General features: G+C 27.5%; 1 protein-coding gene across 3 annotated transcripts in view; it reads left to right on the top strand.

Annotated features, from left to right (window-relative positions):
* LOC136091349 (uncharacterized) overlaps window positions 1-3,856 on the top strand; it is a 71,116-nt gene extending 67,260 nt beyond the window's left edge. For all 3 annotated transcript variants that reach the window (XM_065818813.1, XM_065818812.1, XM_065818814.1), the window contains one exon: window positions 3,541-3,856. In XM_065818813.1, the coding sequence (XP_065674885.1) occupies window positions 3,541-3,620 (80 nt within the window). In that variant the 3' untranslated portion in view covers window positions 3,621-3,856. The remainder of the gene's footprint in view (window positions 1-3,540) is intronic.
* Window positions 3,857-15,466: the final 11,610 nt, after the last annotated feature.

Genomic DNA, 15,466 nt, shown 5'->3' with positions numbered 1-15,466 from the left:
TAGAGCTTGAACTGGCTGGTAATGTTGTCCGGCAGATCATTTATAAATAGTACGAGGAGAGGGCCGAGGACACTTCCTTGAGGAACGCTACTTGTAACTTTTTTCCAATCTGATGTGAATATTTTAGCAGTTGAGTGAGTATCAATGACAACACGCTGTTGTCTATTGTTAAGCCAAGCATTTATCCACATGAGTGCTTTCCCGCTGATGCCATATGCTTTCAATTTGCTCAATAGGCGATTATGTGGAACTTTATCAAATGCTTTTGCAAGATCAGTGTAAATCATATCGACTGGATACTTCTTGTGTGCAGCTTCTGTGAGGAAGTCGCGAGTTTCGAGGAGATTAGTCAAACAGCTTTTTCTTTGAACAAATCCGTGTTGTGCTATGCTTATTAAACCGTTTAAGTTACAGTGTAGCATTATTTTTTCATGTAATATACTCTCGAATATTTTGCATGGTATGGATGTGAGAGAAACTGGTCTATAATTTGATGCTCTTAGTTTGCTTCCTTTCTTGAAAATGGGCGTGACGTTCGATTTTTTCCACAGGTCTGGTATAGTGCTGGTTGAGAAAGATTTCTTGAAAACTAATGTTAGTGGCAATGCGAAAGCTTCTGCGCAGTGTTTGAGTACACGAGGGTGAACGTTATCAACACCAAGAGATTTAGATTCGTCGATATATATATATATATATATATATATATATATATATATATATATATATATATATATATATATATATATATATATATAACATATATCTACTATAACACATTTATGTGAGCACTTGTGTACATTTTTTTGCTTATCTAAATCGATACGGTTTTTTTAGAAAAAGAAGAAAAAAACAAAGAATAATGAATGAAAAGATTGCTGCCCCATCTCAAACCCTCAGTCGATGTAGCAGCACTCCACTGCGAGTCAGACTAGTTTTCAGTCGATGTATGTACTAAAGCCCCCAACAGCAGGCTATTTCAGTATGACGTTGCACTGCTCTCCTAAATCAGTAGTATATATATATATATATATATATATATATATATATATATATATATATATATATATATATATATATATATATATATATATATATATATATATATATATATACGTATGGTGAGTGCTGCAAATGGCTTAAAACTTTAAGTACCTTTAAAAAGTTATTTTAAAACTTTAAGTACCGTAAATAAGTTACAATTATTGGATAAAACTGAAACATTAATTAAAAGAATGCGATCGAAAGCGTTTTTCTTTTTAAACAAAGTTCAAATAGTAAGAACAATTTTTATTATAACTACGGATTAAAAACATCTAATCATCCAAAACAAATGACAGAAATGCTAGCTTTTGAGAATGAACTCATTGATCTTGTAAAACACATTAAGTTTCAAAAGGTATACAGCAGTTTCCAAAATAAACTAAAAAAAGATATAAACAATAATCCAAAATCTAATCTAACTTATACGTATTCTGATAAAACATCCAATCTTTACAAATTATCTAAAAAAATCATAACCACTTGTTAAGAAATGCCATCACTTCAAATTATAAATTATCTAACTCAAACCAAATAAATAAAGTAAACATAGAAGGTAAACGTCTTTTGAAAAATCATGAAGCTTTCGATAAAATTGACATTTATACAGCATCCAATTGGTTTATTACTTTAAAAGACCATAAAGATAGTTTTGAAAACAATCCGACTGTCCGTTTATGTTGTCTTGCTAAAAATGAGGTTGGTAGAATTAGTTAAGATATTCTTTCTAAAATTAATACAGATCTAAGAAATATATTTCAATTATATCAATTGGAAAAACACTCGAAATGTTATCGATTGGTTTAAGGCCATAAAAGATAAACACCTTTATAAATTTTTAATTTTTGATATTATTGACTTCTACCCTTCTATCAGTGAAACACTTCTAAAAAACTCTATCAATTTTGCAGAGAAACATCTAACATTAAATAAAGAGAACATATTAATTTTTCATGCAAGAAAGGCTTTGCTTTTTAAAATGATCAGGTTTGGATAAAGCAATCAAGTGGTTTATTTGATGTTTCCATGATAGCGTTCGAAGGTTTGTGAGTTGGTAGGAATATTTCTTTTTTTCCAAATTTCAAAATTTTATAAATAGTTTGATGTTGGTTTATACTGTGACGATGGCTTGGCAGTATATAGTAATAAAGGCGGCCCTCAAATGGAAAAAAAAAAACTTATCGTCAAAATATTGAAATGCAATGGCTTACGGATTTCTATACAATGCAACATGAAAATTGTCAGCTACCTTGACGTAACTCTAAATCTTAGTGACTGTACTTTTTAAACCTTATTTTAAACCTGATAATACATTAAATTACATCTATGCTGATTCAAATCACCCGCCAAGTATACTAAAGCATAAACCATACTCGGTTGATCTTAGATTGTCTACAAACTTTTCTAACAAAGAAATGTTTCAAAGTAGAACTCCTCTATAAAATGAAGCTTTATTAAAGTGTGGTTATAAATGTAGTCTATCATATAATCCTTAAGCAGTATCAACTCAAAAAAGTAACAGAGCCCGCAACATCATCTGATTTAACCCTCCATTTAGCAAAGACGTTAGCACCAACGTGGGAGAATGTTTTTTGAAACTAATTGAAAAACATTTTCCCAATAATATCAAACTGCATAAAATTTTCAACAGGAACAGTGTCAAAGTTAGCTACAGTTGTATGCCAAGTGTAAAATCTATTATAAATTCGCACAACAAATACATTTTATGCGCGATACAAAACCTAATCAAGAAAACTGTAACTGCTTTAATAGAAATCTCTGTCCGTTGTTCAATAAATGTTTAACAAGCAAAATCTTGTTAAACATTTATTGAACATAATCGTGATTCATCTCCCAATAAAAAATCCTAATCACGTTAAATCATTTAACATCTCTAAATACAAAAATGATACTAAGCTCTCAAAACATGTATGGAAGTTAAAAGAAGCTAATTTAGTTCCTATAGTTAAGTGGAAAATCCTCAGGCGATGTAAAGCATATAATCCAACATCCAAATCGTGTAAATTATGTCTCACCGAATGAATTATAAAAATACTAATCAATTGAACAAAAGGAGTGAGATTGTTTGTAAGCGCAGACATAAAAACAGATCCATTATTGTTATTATTATTACTATTATTATTACTATTATTATTATTTGACGTCAGAACTCATTCCATTTTTTTTTTTTAACTTTGTAACGGTTTTTAATTATATTTTTAAACGGTTTTTTCTTGATTAAGTTATATGGCTGATGAGTGCCGCAAATGGCGTGAAACTTTAAGTACTGTAAAAAAGTTGTTGTTTTTTTCATCTAACCATTTATTTATTTATTGATCTATTTTGTGATTATTTCACTTTATATTGATCACTCTCAAATCGAAAAAGAGTTGATTATTATCACATAATCAAAATAACAATACATAACGGCTATGACTTTGGCACCATTTTGAAAAAAATCAAAATTCTTTGAATTGTTTAAAATTTAAGACTTTTTTTTAGGAAACGATGAAGGATTATTTTTCCGAAAATCAACAAATGAAACATGGACTCGACGAATTGAATGGAGAATACTACCATAAACATTTGAAATGTTAAATTTCGATTAATTGTCTTAATAAAAGACCAAAATATGAAACAAACTTGAATTATTTTGTATCAGTGCTTATTTATATCAATTGAGGAGCCAATTTGCAAAAGGTACTAAGCCAGAGTAAATTGGTTTTAAGAAAATAACGAAAAACTCAACTAAGCATTTTTGCGCACAGAAGTTGGTGTAGTTTTTTTCTCTATTTTTAAGAAAAAAATTTTAAATTGGTCTGATATTTAATTAGATAATACACTCTAGTATCTAGAATGTGGAAATTTGGAAATTAATTCAAAGTTTTTTTGTTTAGTTTTTTTGTTATTTATCGGATTTTGCGGACAGGCTCCACAATTAAATTATTACTTTTTGAAAGCATTGTTCTATTTACTATTTCTTAATGAATGTTCTATATCAAAACTATTTATTAGTAACCACGGGCTGTTATTATTGTTGCGTAATAGGTAAGTATTTCACCTATACATAGGATAAGTCCTTAATTTGTATTATTATTGCATAAACATTTCTTTTTTTTCAAATACTCTGCTATACAAGTACCCCATTAACATTCATTTTTTGATGTGTGACCCGAGCAACATTAATGAAATGTAGATGCTGAATTATCACAAATTAAATCCAAAATAAACTTATTTTGCATTTTAATAATAAATAGCTCAAAATTTTGTGAAAGAATTATGATCAGCTTTGTAATTCCATTATAAATAGCTACTAGCAAAAGACAAGCTATTATATTTTTTTATCGAAAAAAGATTTGGCCACAACTACAAATTATTGGAGCGCTGAATAAGAAGTCCATCAATACTTATATAAACAGTAATGAAGTTAGTATCTACTTCAACATTAGCAAATATTTTCTCTGTTGCTTTCTTTAAACTAATGTTTTTCACAGACTTACACACTATTTTGGGTTCATAATCACCATCACTTCATTTAGAACCACTGGAAAAATCAATCATTGTTCGTACATCGTGACTGTCATTTTTGTTTGCTAATATATATCCACTATTACAATGAGGTTCTTTAAAACCATCTCGACTTGTTTTCCGTTAAAAAAAATTTCTTTAGGTAAAAGTCCATTTAACGAACTTGACAACATGCAGTGCAAACTACATTTGAAATATGTTTATTACTACGTGTTTATATGTAATAACAAATACATTTCCAGCATATTAAGTCATATTTTATATTATATGATATTTCATATAATTTTATATTATATATATATATATATATATATATATATATATATATATATATATATATATTTAATATAAAATTATATTTATGGCTAAAGCGCTTGCTTTATAAGCAGGAGATCCAACTTCGAAACGAACTCTGGACATATTTTCGCGTCACGGTAAGCAAGGAGGCGTGAACTTCCTAGTTAAATGCACTTCCGCGGTGCTCTGCGACAAGACCGTTACGACTTCTTGAGGCACCTAAATAACAAAATTATATATATATATCAATATACATATATATATATATATATATATATATATATATATATATATATATATATATATATATATATATATATATATATATATATATATATATATATACACATATATATACATATATATATTGATATAGATATATATATAGATATATAGATAGACAGATACATACATAGGTACATAGATAGATACATAGATAGATGGCTATTTACTCCATTACGTAGAGTAAACCAATCATTAAATACATAAGGTAATTTATTGTTTAGAAATCTGTGTATTAGAAGATATTTTTTAATTTTTAATAATATTATGTAAAAAATAATGGTATTATGTAAATTATATAAAACATCATGATGATTATATTAAAATACATGTGATATTATTTTACAATATATGTGATAATGCTTTAGTAGAACGATTTTTATTCATTTAATAATATACCTTTTCTTTTCTTTCTTTTTAATGTTGTTTTTATTTTTTTTCAAAGTGATTTGAAAGAAATCATTAAGAAGTCTTCTTTACTTTAAAGTGTTTTATAAATTTATTTTTGAAAGTAATTTACATTTTTTGCACGTGTTATATTGTTATCTTTTGCTTAAATTTTATTTCAAATATGAGTAGCATAATGTGTAGTTTTGAATTGGTCCTGTTTAGTTTTGCATAAAGATTCAGGTGCATGATGTAAGCAAAGTAACTTTAAATTTTATTTTATTTTATAGAGATTATACATGTTTTTATTATTTCAAAAAGTTCAGGATCAATAGTTTGATCTGGAATTTCTGCTGATGTTAAACTATCATATACTCTGCTGTTTCTAGCTTATCATCGTTTGCAAAGTGCAATAAAATATGTGCATGTGACATACCACGTTTTTGAAACTCAATAACCTGTACATGACTTACAACTCCATGTTTAAAAATATCATCTAAGAACCATTTCAGTTTTATCTTAAATACGCGACCAACTAAATCAGGTCTGACAGTTGCGATCTTACCTGGTTTGCATTTCGATTGCAGGTGAGAGTGATAAAAAGATCGGGTTTGCCATATTTCTTTATTATTGCCATTGCATTTTTGCAATTTTCTTTTAACGCTCATGGTCTTCCAACATATGAGGATGGCAGTATAACAACACGACATGGCCTTACATTAAAATTGAAATTTCAGGGTAAGCCAAGATTTGATGGAGGAACTATTCTAGCTGTAAATGAGGCAAAAGGTAAACAGCCATTATAATTTTGAATATGTTTGAAGAAGTTTTTACTCATAGCACGATCAACACGATTGCCTGTCAAACTACGCATTAGCGGTCGATAAGGTGAAAGAGGAGCTAACACAACTTTTGCAGCACAAAAAATGTGTTTCTTTTAAAAAGATTTTAGCACCACAATACTGACAAATATGGTTAATCTCCAAGGTAATTACAATAAAAACACTATTTCTTGCTATACAATACAGTGCACACCAGTAATACTTGTCTATCCTCATTTCTTTCATTTTGACAACGATTAATTTCTTCTCGTCTAGCCTCATTTCCCCCAAGGCCACGATTTCTTCTAATTTCAGCTCTTAAGTTATTTGATATAATTACAAAACTATGTTAGCTTTGATAAAACTTGATTTGATTAATTTTCAGCCATACTTATCTAAAATGAACAAACATAATAAAATGCACATCTGATTATTGGTATAAACTCTATAAAACTATTTATGTATTCTTTAATAAAAGTTTGTGAACTTAAGTCTAAACTTAACTGGTTTAAAACAGAGATAAACCTAAAAGTTAAACGTAATTTTAAATAAGTATTAGAATGATTAAACAAAATTATTTTAAGATATTTAAGTATAATATCATAAAACAAAAACAAAAAAAAGATAAAAATATAAAAAAGATAAAACAAAATATATTTGAGACAAATTGAAATTAAAGATATTATAATAATTTTAAAAATCATTTATGGAAATAATAACTAAGTTAAAGAGTAAAATTATTTAAAAATAAAAATTGACATGCCAACTATTGCAACTAAAACTTGTCTGACATGTTACATCATATAGTCCTCATGCGGCTGATATTTTTAATGATTACTTATTTATAATAAAAATCTAAAGAAAATAATATGAACATTAATGTGTTTAGAGCATATATAAGACATATTAAACCAACAAATACAATGAGAAAAAATTGTAGATAAATTACAAAATTTTTACTATCAAGAAATCAAAAACTATATAAAGCTTAAAAGAATTTAAATTAAAAAAGTATATGTCATAAGCATAAAAACATGTGAAACAGATTAATTAAGAAAATTTATAGACAAATTATTGAAAGTTTTAACCACATAAGAATTCTTTTGAAAGTTTAAATAACTGTAAAAACAGAATTAAAAATCAATAAATATAAAAATTAAAATAATAAAAATAAATAAAAATTCTAGCAAAAATCAAAATTAAAAAATTCAATCTTTTCAAAAAGTAAATATATTTTAAATAAAAAAAAATAAAAAAAAACTACTGTTTAAAATTGAAAACATTTTACCTTTGGCCACGCCTCCCAGCACCACTCCCCCTACCGGTAGCACCATATGGGGTTCGCTCCTCCACCTAAAGGAGAAGCGAACCCCATCTTTGATCCCTCCTTTAGAAGGCCCTATACGTTAATGGACCTGGGTGTTAGTAGCAATTCTGAAGGAAGCTATCCCACGATGCTAAAAACAAAAAAGAAATAAACTTGAATACATATCAAAATACATTCTGCGTAAAACAACTAATAAACATATTAATTAAAATTTACTTTACCTGTTGCAACTGAAGAATGTGTTGCTGTGGAGAAAAAAAACATATAAGAAAATAAATAATGTATTGCTTGAATTAACATATATTTAATAATCATGAAACTAAATGCAAACATCAAAAAATGTAAAGTTTAAGTTTAAATACACATGAAACCCATAAACTGCATAAAAAAAAATAATAATAATGTTTAAATTAACATTAACTTAACAGTCATGAAACTGCATACAAACAGCAAAAATGCTATGTTTAAGTTTAAATGCACAAAAAACCCATAAAATGCATAAGTATGAAATACTCATTACCTGATATTGAAACCAACGGTGTTTCTTCGGAGGTAAAAAAAAATTAAGAAATGCTCAAATTAACATAGACTTAACGGTAATAAAACTCCATACAAACATTAAAAATATAATGTTTAAGTTTGAATGCACATAACACCCAAAGGGTACATAAGTATGCAAAACACATTATTATGTAGTTTTAAAAGTATGTAAAACTACATTATTATGTAAAACGCATTAACTGAAAAAAACGGCATATATATGCTATAAATTACGGACATAATTCCGCAATGAAATTTTCAAGTAAAAGTAAATCTGTAATATTTATATAATTTTTAATAATTTACAGAACTTGAAGTTTACATATTTGATACTTGCATAGACTTTCGTTCACATAGATAAAATACAAATCATTACGGATTGTGGTCTCAAAAAAATTCTCAATACACTACCGTCTATAACTATTCAAATGGTCATATTTTTTGATATTAGATATCAAAGTTTAATTTATTATTAGACGAAAAACTAAAAAAAATCTATTTGAATTTTATTTTATCTTCATATTTATTAGATTTACAAATAAAATTAATATAAAGTTAGATTAGTTTATAATTTAATTGCCTATAAATCATCCTAAGCGACAATAACCGCCATATATATTCTTGGCATTCTACTTAACGAGTTATCCAATTTGCCGAAGTCAATTTTATGCCACTAACTAATAAGTTCTTTCCACATCTTATGCAACATTTGGCATTAGCTTTTGACATTGCTTTTAATTAATCTCATAAAAATCCGATAGGAGAGAGATCTTTTGGTTGGGGAGGAAAATCATTTTATTCAATAGATCATTCTATTTATTATTTGTTCACTCTCAAACTCAATCAAAGAACTTATACAATGTTATGAAGAAAACCTTTTGGGTTAAAGCTTTAAGTAATATTCTTCTAAAAAAATAAATAGTTTCCCGTAAAACCAACTTTCCAAAGGAATAACATAACTTTTTAAGTTTATGTAGTTTTGCCCACTTTTGCACCTTCATTATTGTTATGATTTTTATCAAAGCATTTCAATCAAAATACTTTTGCTTTTTAAGTTATCTAATAGTGAAAAAAAAGCCATTCAGACACAACGCATCAAATTTACAAAAATTAGGATAATAGAAATTTTTATACGAAATTGTAACCAGCAGAGATAAAAAACGAAAAGTGCATTAGCAAATTGTATGTGTATTAGTAGATAAAATGGAATTCAGTCTAAACTACGTAAGCTAAATGCTCCAAATAATTGTATTCACATTTATGCTGTTCCAAATCGATATTTAATGAAAACAGCATGACTACTAAACAGACACAGATGACTAATAAAACAGACACAGATGACAAATAAAACAGACACAGATGACAAATAAAACAGACACAGATGACTAATAAAATCAATTCAATGGTTATAAAATCAATGAAAATATAAATATCAAAAATAATAACAATTTAAATAATTAAAAACAACAATTATAGTAAAAGTACTAAAATGCAAAGAGTAGAAAAATGATAATTGTAAAAGTAATAATAACAATAATAATATAAAAGTTAATTGTATAAAAAAAAACATACCAAATGAACACAACAATCAAATGCCTTGATAGAAAAAAAGCAAAACTTTTTTTCGGTGATTTTTCCGGTGTGCGGTCTGGCGTTGTCCTGGTGGAATACAACACCTTTTCTGTTTGCCAAAGCTGTTTGTTTTTGGTGAAGAGCAACCGAAACTCTGTCCAATTGGGCTGAGTATATCTCAGCAGTAATGGTTTGTCCACTTGGTAGCAACTCATAGTGAACGATACCTGCTGTAGTCCACCATACACACAGTAAAACCTTTTGTTGGTGAATGCTTGGTTTAGGAGTCATCGGTACTAGCTCGTTACTGGCTAGCCAATGATATGTTCGTTTTTTGTTGCAGTACATAATTCATTTTTCGTCGCACGTCACCATCCAGTCAAAAAATGGCACTAAATTGTGGTGGGAAAGCAATAAGAACAAATGGTTAAGCGCTGTAGCTTGTTTGTTTCACTCAACTCATAAGGTACCCATTTGCTCATTTTCTAACGTTTCCCAAGTTGGTGCAAATGTAAACAAATAGTTTTATCACTAACATTAACTCTTAAGGCAAGGTCCTGACATGTTTGACTGGAATCCTGCTCGGTTATCAGCTTGATATCCTCGTTGTTTACGATGGGTGGTCTTCCAGATCTTGGTTCATCTTCAAGGTTTTCATTTCCAGAAGAAAATTTTTTAAACCACTTTTGACCCGTCCGTTCTGCTATGGTACCTTTCCCAAAAGCAGCGCATATCTTACGACAAGCTTCTGCAACTTTGGTTCCAAGTTTGAATTCATAAAGTAAACAGGCGCGAATTATCGCATCTGACACAGCCATACTCCACTTAAAACTTTTAAATTTAAAACGCACTAATAAAACATATGAAACACACTGATTGATTCTCCTTAAAACAAGCTTTAATTTATATGCAAAATCATCCCCCCCATCACAACCAGTTGTCTTAATACATTTCGTAGAAATAGGCATTTAGGATAAACCGCACGAACTTTTTTGGTTGCCTATATATATATATATATATATATACATATATATATATATATATATATATATATATATATATATATATATATATATATATATATATACATATATATATATATATATATATATATATATATATATATATATATATATATATATATATATATATATATATATATATATATATATATATATATATATATATATATATATATACATATAGGGTAAGGTTGCCGATATTGTACCCTCAAAGAATAAAGTCAAAAATAGAGAAAGTCTTTGTTCTTGACAAAAGTTACAAGTATTCAAAATTTAAAATGGCAGCATTGGTACAATTTAAAGCCTTACGTGAGGTACAAATTACGCGACTAAACTCACTTTGAGTTTATATCAAAATTTTACAACAAATGCTACTGTATTTTAATTTCTTGGAGGTTATTTTGAATTCATTTTGAATAAATAGTGCTTTGACATAAATATGATAAAAAGGACATATATTTAACATGTTTAAATAAATACTCTAAACAATGAACCCCAAAAATAAGAAAATTTTGGCTTCATATCAACTTGAGGTAACTGTTGCCAGATACTAGTTTAATCTCACAAAAAACTATTGATTCTTAAGTTCAAAATAGCAAAGATAAAATTTTAGTCAAAAGATATTTTTTGGGTTGTAAATTTATATATATATTTTTTTTTTTTTTTTTTTTTTTGTTATTCACCTTCTTAAGGCCGATAAAGCCACTACAGATGAGGAGGCTACTTAATAGTGGTTATAACCCTCTCTCAACTCTATATCTCCGAAACACGAACCTTGACAAACAAGGCCGCCGCCGGAGAAACAAGGCCGCTGCGCGGAGAAACAAGTTGAGCGCGGTACTACCAGGGACGTGGTGGGGATCAAACTCCAAACCTCCCGCTTATGAAGCGAGCGCTTTACCACAACACCACTACCGCATATATATATATATATATATATACATATATATATATATATATATATATATATATATATATATATATATATATATATATATATATATATATATACTTATATATATATATATACTTATATATATATATACTTATATATATATATACTTATATATAAATATACTTATATATATATATATATATATATATATATATATATATATATATATATATATATATATATATATATATATATATATATATATATATATACATATATATATACATATATATATATATATTAGGGTGGTTTTTTTTCATATGGAAAAAAAAAAAAATTTTAATTTTAAATCGCACAACCTCTTATTTGATGAGGTCTGATATAAAAAGTATATAGTTAAAATTTTTTTGCAAACTGAAAATAGGAAGTGGTCCCCCAAACCCTATTTCGGAACCCTAAATTGACCAAAATTTGTCTAATACCTTAATCTTGTAATTCTATTTTTATTTCATACAAAATACTGCTATAAATTGATCTAAAAAAAATAATATAAAGTATTAGAATGTTACAACATAGATGGTTCACAGAAGACTGGAAAGTACAAACAAATTTAGATTTACCCCCTCAGCATTATTTACCGAAAATCGCTCCTAAATGCATATTTTGATTTCATTATTGAAAAATGTAGGGAAAATAGGGGGGAGGAGGATATCATATAATTATATATTAAATTTCTACTATACTCTTTCTTTTATAGTAAAAAAGTATAAAAATATTACTTAAGAAGATGGCTGCTTCAGAGATAGCAACACGCTCAACTACAAATGCTAATTGGACATATTCTCTCAACAATAGATGGGCCGAGTCAGTTGCCAACAAGTGGTGTTGCCCTATGTAGATTTTTTATGAAATGATAATCAAAAAGTCAACTCTTTCAATATCCTGCAACCAGGGATGCGGAGTCCCAAAAAGGACTCCAGATTTAAAAGTCACAAAAAGATTACTTTATCCTAGTTTTTGGTATCCAGGAGCTCTAAAAATATAAATAAGTTTATGGACTACTAATAGGAAAAAAATTAAGACTTTTAGGTTGGAGGAACAATCATTTTTTGAGCCCGGAGTCCTTAAGTATAATGCAGCGAAGACTCCGGGACTCTAGGCTTAAAAACAATAAGTTTCAAGTCATTAAGTCTTATGAATTTTTTTCTTATTGTAGATCATAAGTCAACAAACATGTTTAGAGCTTCTGGGCACTACAGACTTGGAAAAAGTAGAGATATAAAGCCGGAGTCCTTTTGAGACTCCGCATCCCGGCTTGCAACACAGTTGCAGATTAAGTTATGATTTTCGGTTTTAAAGCTAATATTCCAACTATAGCAAAGCCTCATGTAGTTGCTAAACTAAAGAGTTTTCACAAGCAACATGTCCAAGTGTCTAAGCACAGAAGTAGAAAATCAGCCACTCAACTATCAAGAAAAATCACTGCCAAGATGAATAAACTTTTTGATATTGCCCATTGTGAATGGGATTGTCTCATTAAGATAAATGAAGATAAGCAATTTCTGATAGACCAGAGAGGTCCCTGAAAGATGTTAATGGAATCAGAAGACTTAATGTATAAGAAAGCAGTTGTAAAATACAGAAAACGCAAGCTTGAAGAAAAAAGGTGCTTTGAACAACATAAATAAAGTAAGATTATATCTACAGATACATTAATGGATTTAATTGTCCAAATAATTCAAAACATTCTATTATGGGCACTAGTCATCTCTCGATTACAATATCCAAACGTTGTATTCTTGACAATCAACTCTTTCATGCAGTATTAGACCGAACAAAATAACACCACAACAAATGATGGTTGTCACACCAGCCCAAAAATTAAAAGATTAAATTAGCCACTGACTTTAATGAAGTTTTGACAAAAAATGACAATCAACGTCAGCTTCTCTACCAAGTAGTTGAGTATCTTAGAAAACATTTTTCAACTGAAGCTACAGAAACAGTTAAGCCATAATCATTCCAAATAACAACAATTTAATTATATATATATATATATATATATATATATATATATATATATATATATATATATATATATATATATATATATATATATATATATATAATATGAACTAAATATATAGTTAAATAATTATAATAATATTATTAATATATGGCTATTGTTTTTCTGTTATATTTTAATTTAGTTATATGTCAAGGTTAAATTATGTATGTTATTTCATCCAAATAATTTTAAAATTTGTTATTTGTAATATGTTTTCTTGAACGCATAAGAAAAATTTTATTTATTTTAAAAGTCAACTCAACAATTTATTAAACGTAATAGGTACGTACAATATTGGTTTAAAAAATTAACTGCATTAAAGTTAAATTCTGTGGATTTGTCATTGTATGTGATTGCACTGCTGAAAAGTTGTAAGAATATTTCCTTGAGTTTCTCGTGAAAGTTAAGCTTAATATAAAGTTTATGCATCATACACATCGGTGTGGATGGTTCTAATATAAATGCTTAGTTTGATAGACTTTTAAAGCTATCATAGAAAATTAAAAGTTTGATTTGGTACGATGATAATTGTCCAGTTATTCCAATTACTAGAGAAATGTTAAAATCTGTAAAATCATCTAGAATGTGATATTAAGTTGCGTTTGAAAGTCCCAAAAAAGTAAAAGCATTATCAACTGTAAGTTCAAAAGGAAAAGTTAATGTTGATGGCATTCAAAAAAAGAAACTAATTCAAGCACCAGATGATTTAATGAAAAAAAAACAAGGATTTTCTAAACTCGATAGTTTAGAAAATCCTTTACGTTTAAAAAGAGACTGTTATTTATATTTTAAAAATATTTTTTGTAAAAGTTTATTTCTGCTTATATAGTTATTTTTATTTTGTAATTATTAACTTTGCTGTAATTGAATTTGGTTAAGTTAACTAAAAGTCAATTATAATCAAAACTTTAATTAAGTGACTTTTCTAAAATAATTGAAAATAGTTAACTTTGAATAAATTGAGTAGTCAATCAACTATGGATTTGCTACAAATAGACTAAAAGTTGATTTAGTTGGTTAATTATCATGAAATTCTTATTTCTAAATTCGATATGAGATTTCTGATTTAAGTCTGATTTCAAAAATGTATTAGTCGATTTTGGTCAACTAAAAAGTATATTAGTCAGTTAAAAAATATTTTTAATAATAATTTTTTCTTTTTTATTAAAGAAGATAACAAAAATAAATTAACAGTATACAACTATAGTATCTTTTTTTTTACTATATCGTAATTGTGAAGCTTCACACTTGATTAGAACCATTTTTTTGGAAAAAAATTTTCACAACTAAAATTCTAAAAGTAAAATATTTAAACAAAAAATATTTACCCCCTAAAGAAATTAAATAAGTTATGATCATCCTAATAACACAATATCAATTCTAGACACCCTTTATATAATGATAAATACTTCTTGAAAATTTCAATTAATTTGGATAAGTATTTTATAAGTTATGAACCGCACCGGTAGAAAAATGTTGGTTTTCAAAACTAGCATTTAAAGATTTTTACAATAAAATCTAAATACTAAATTACAATGCATCTAAGTAAATTAAAAACAGCACCATAAGAATTCACTTCTTTTCACTAGTTTATCAGGTTTAAGGTTTTATATTTGTATCTCCATTCAGTATATCGCAAGCTTTTGAACTGTTCTGACGTACGAAACATAGCGACTATACCACTAGGTT

This window comes from Hydra vulgaris, chromosome 15 (genome assembly GCF_038396675.1).
Source record: "Hydra vulgaris chromosome 15, alternate assembly HydraT2T_AEP".
In the NCBI taxonomy this organism is placed as follows: Eukaryota; Metazoa; Cnidaria; class Hydrozoa; order Anthoathecata; family Hydridae; genus Hydra; species Hydra vulgaris.
Note: the sequence above shows the minus strand (reverse complement) of the source record. Positions and strands in the feature narration are given on the sequence as shown.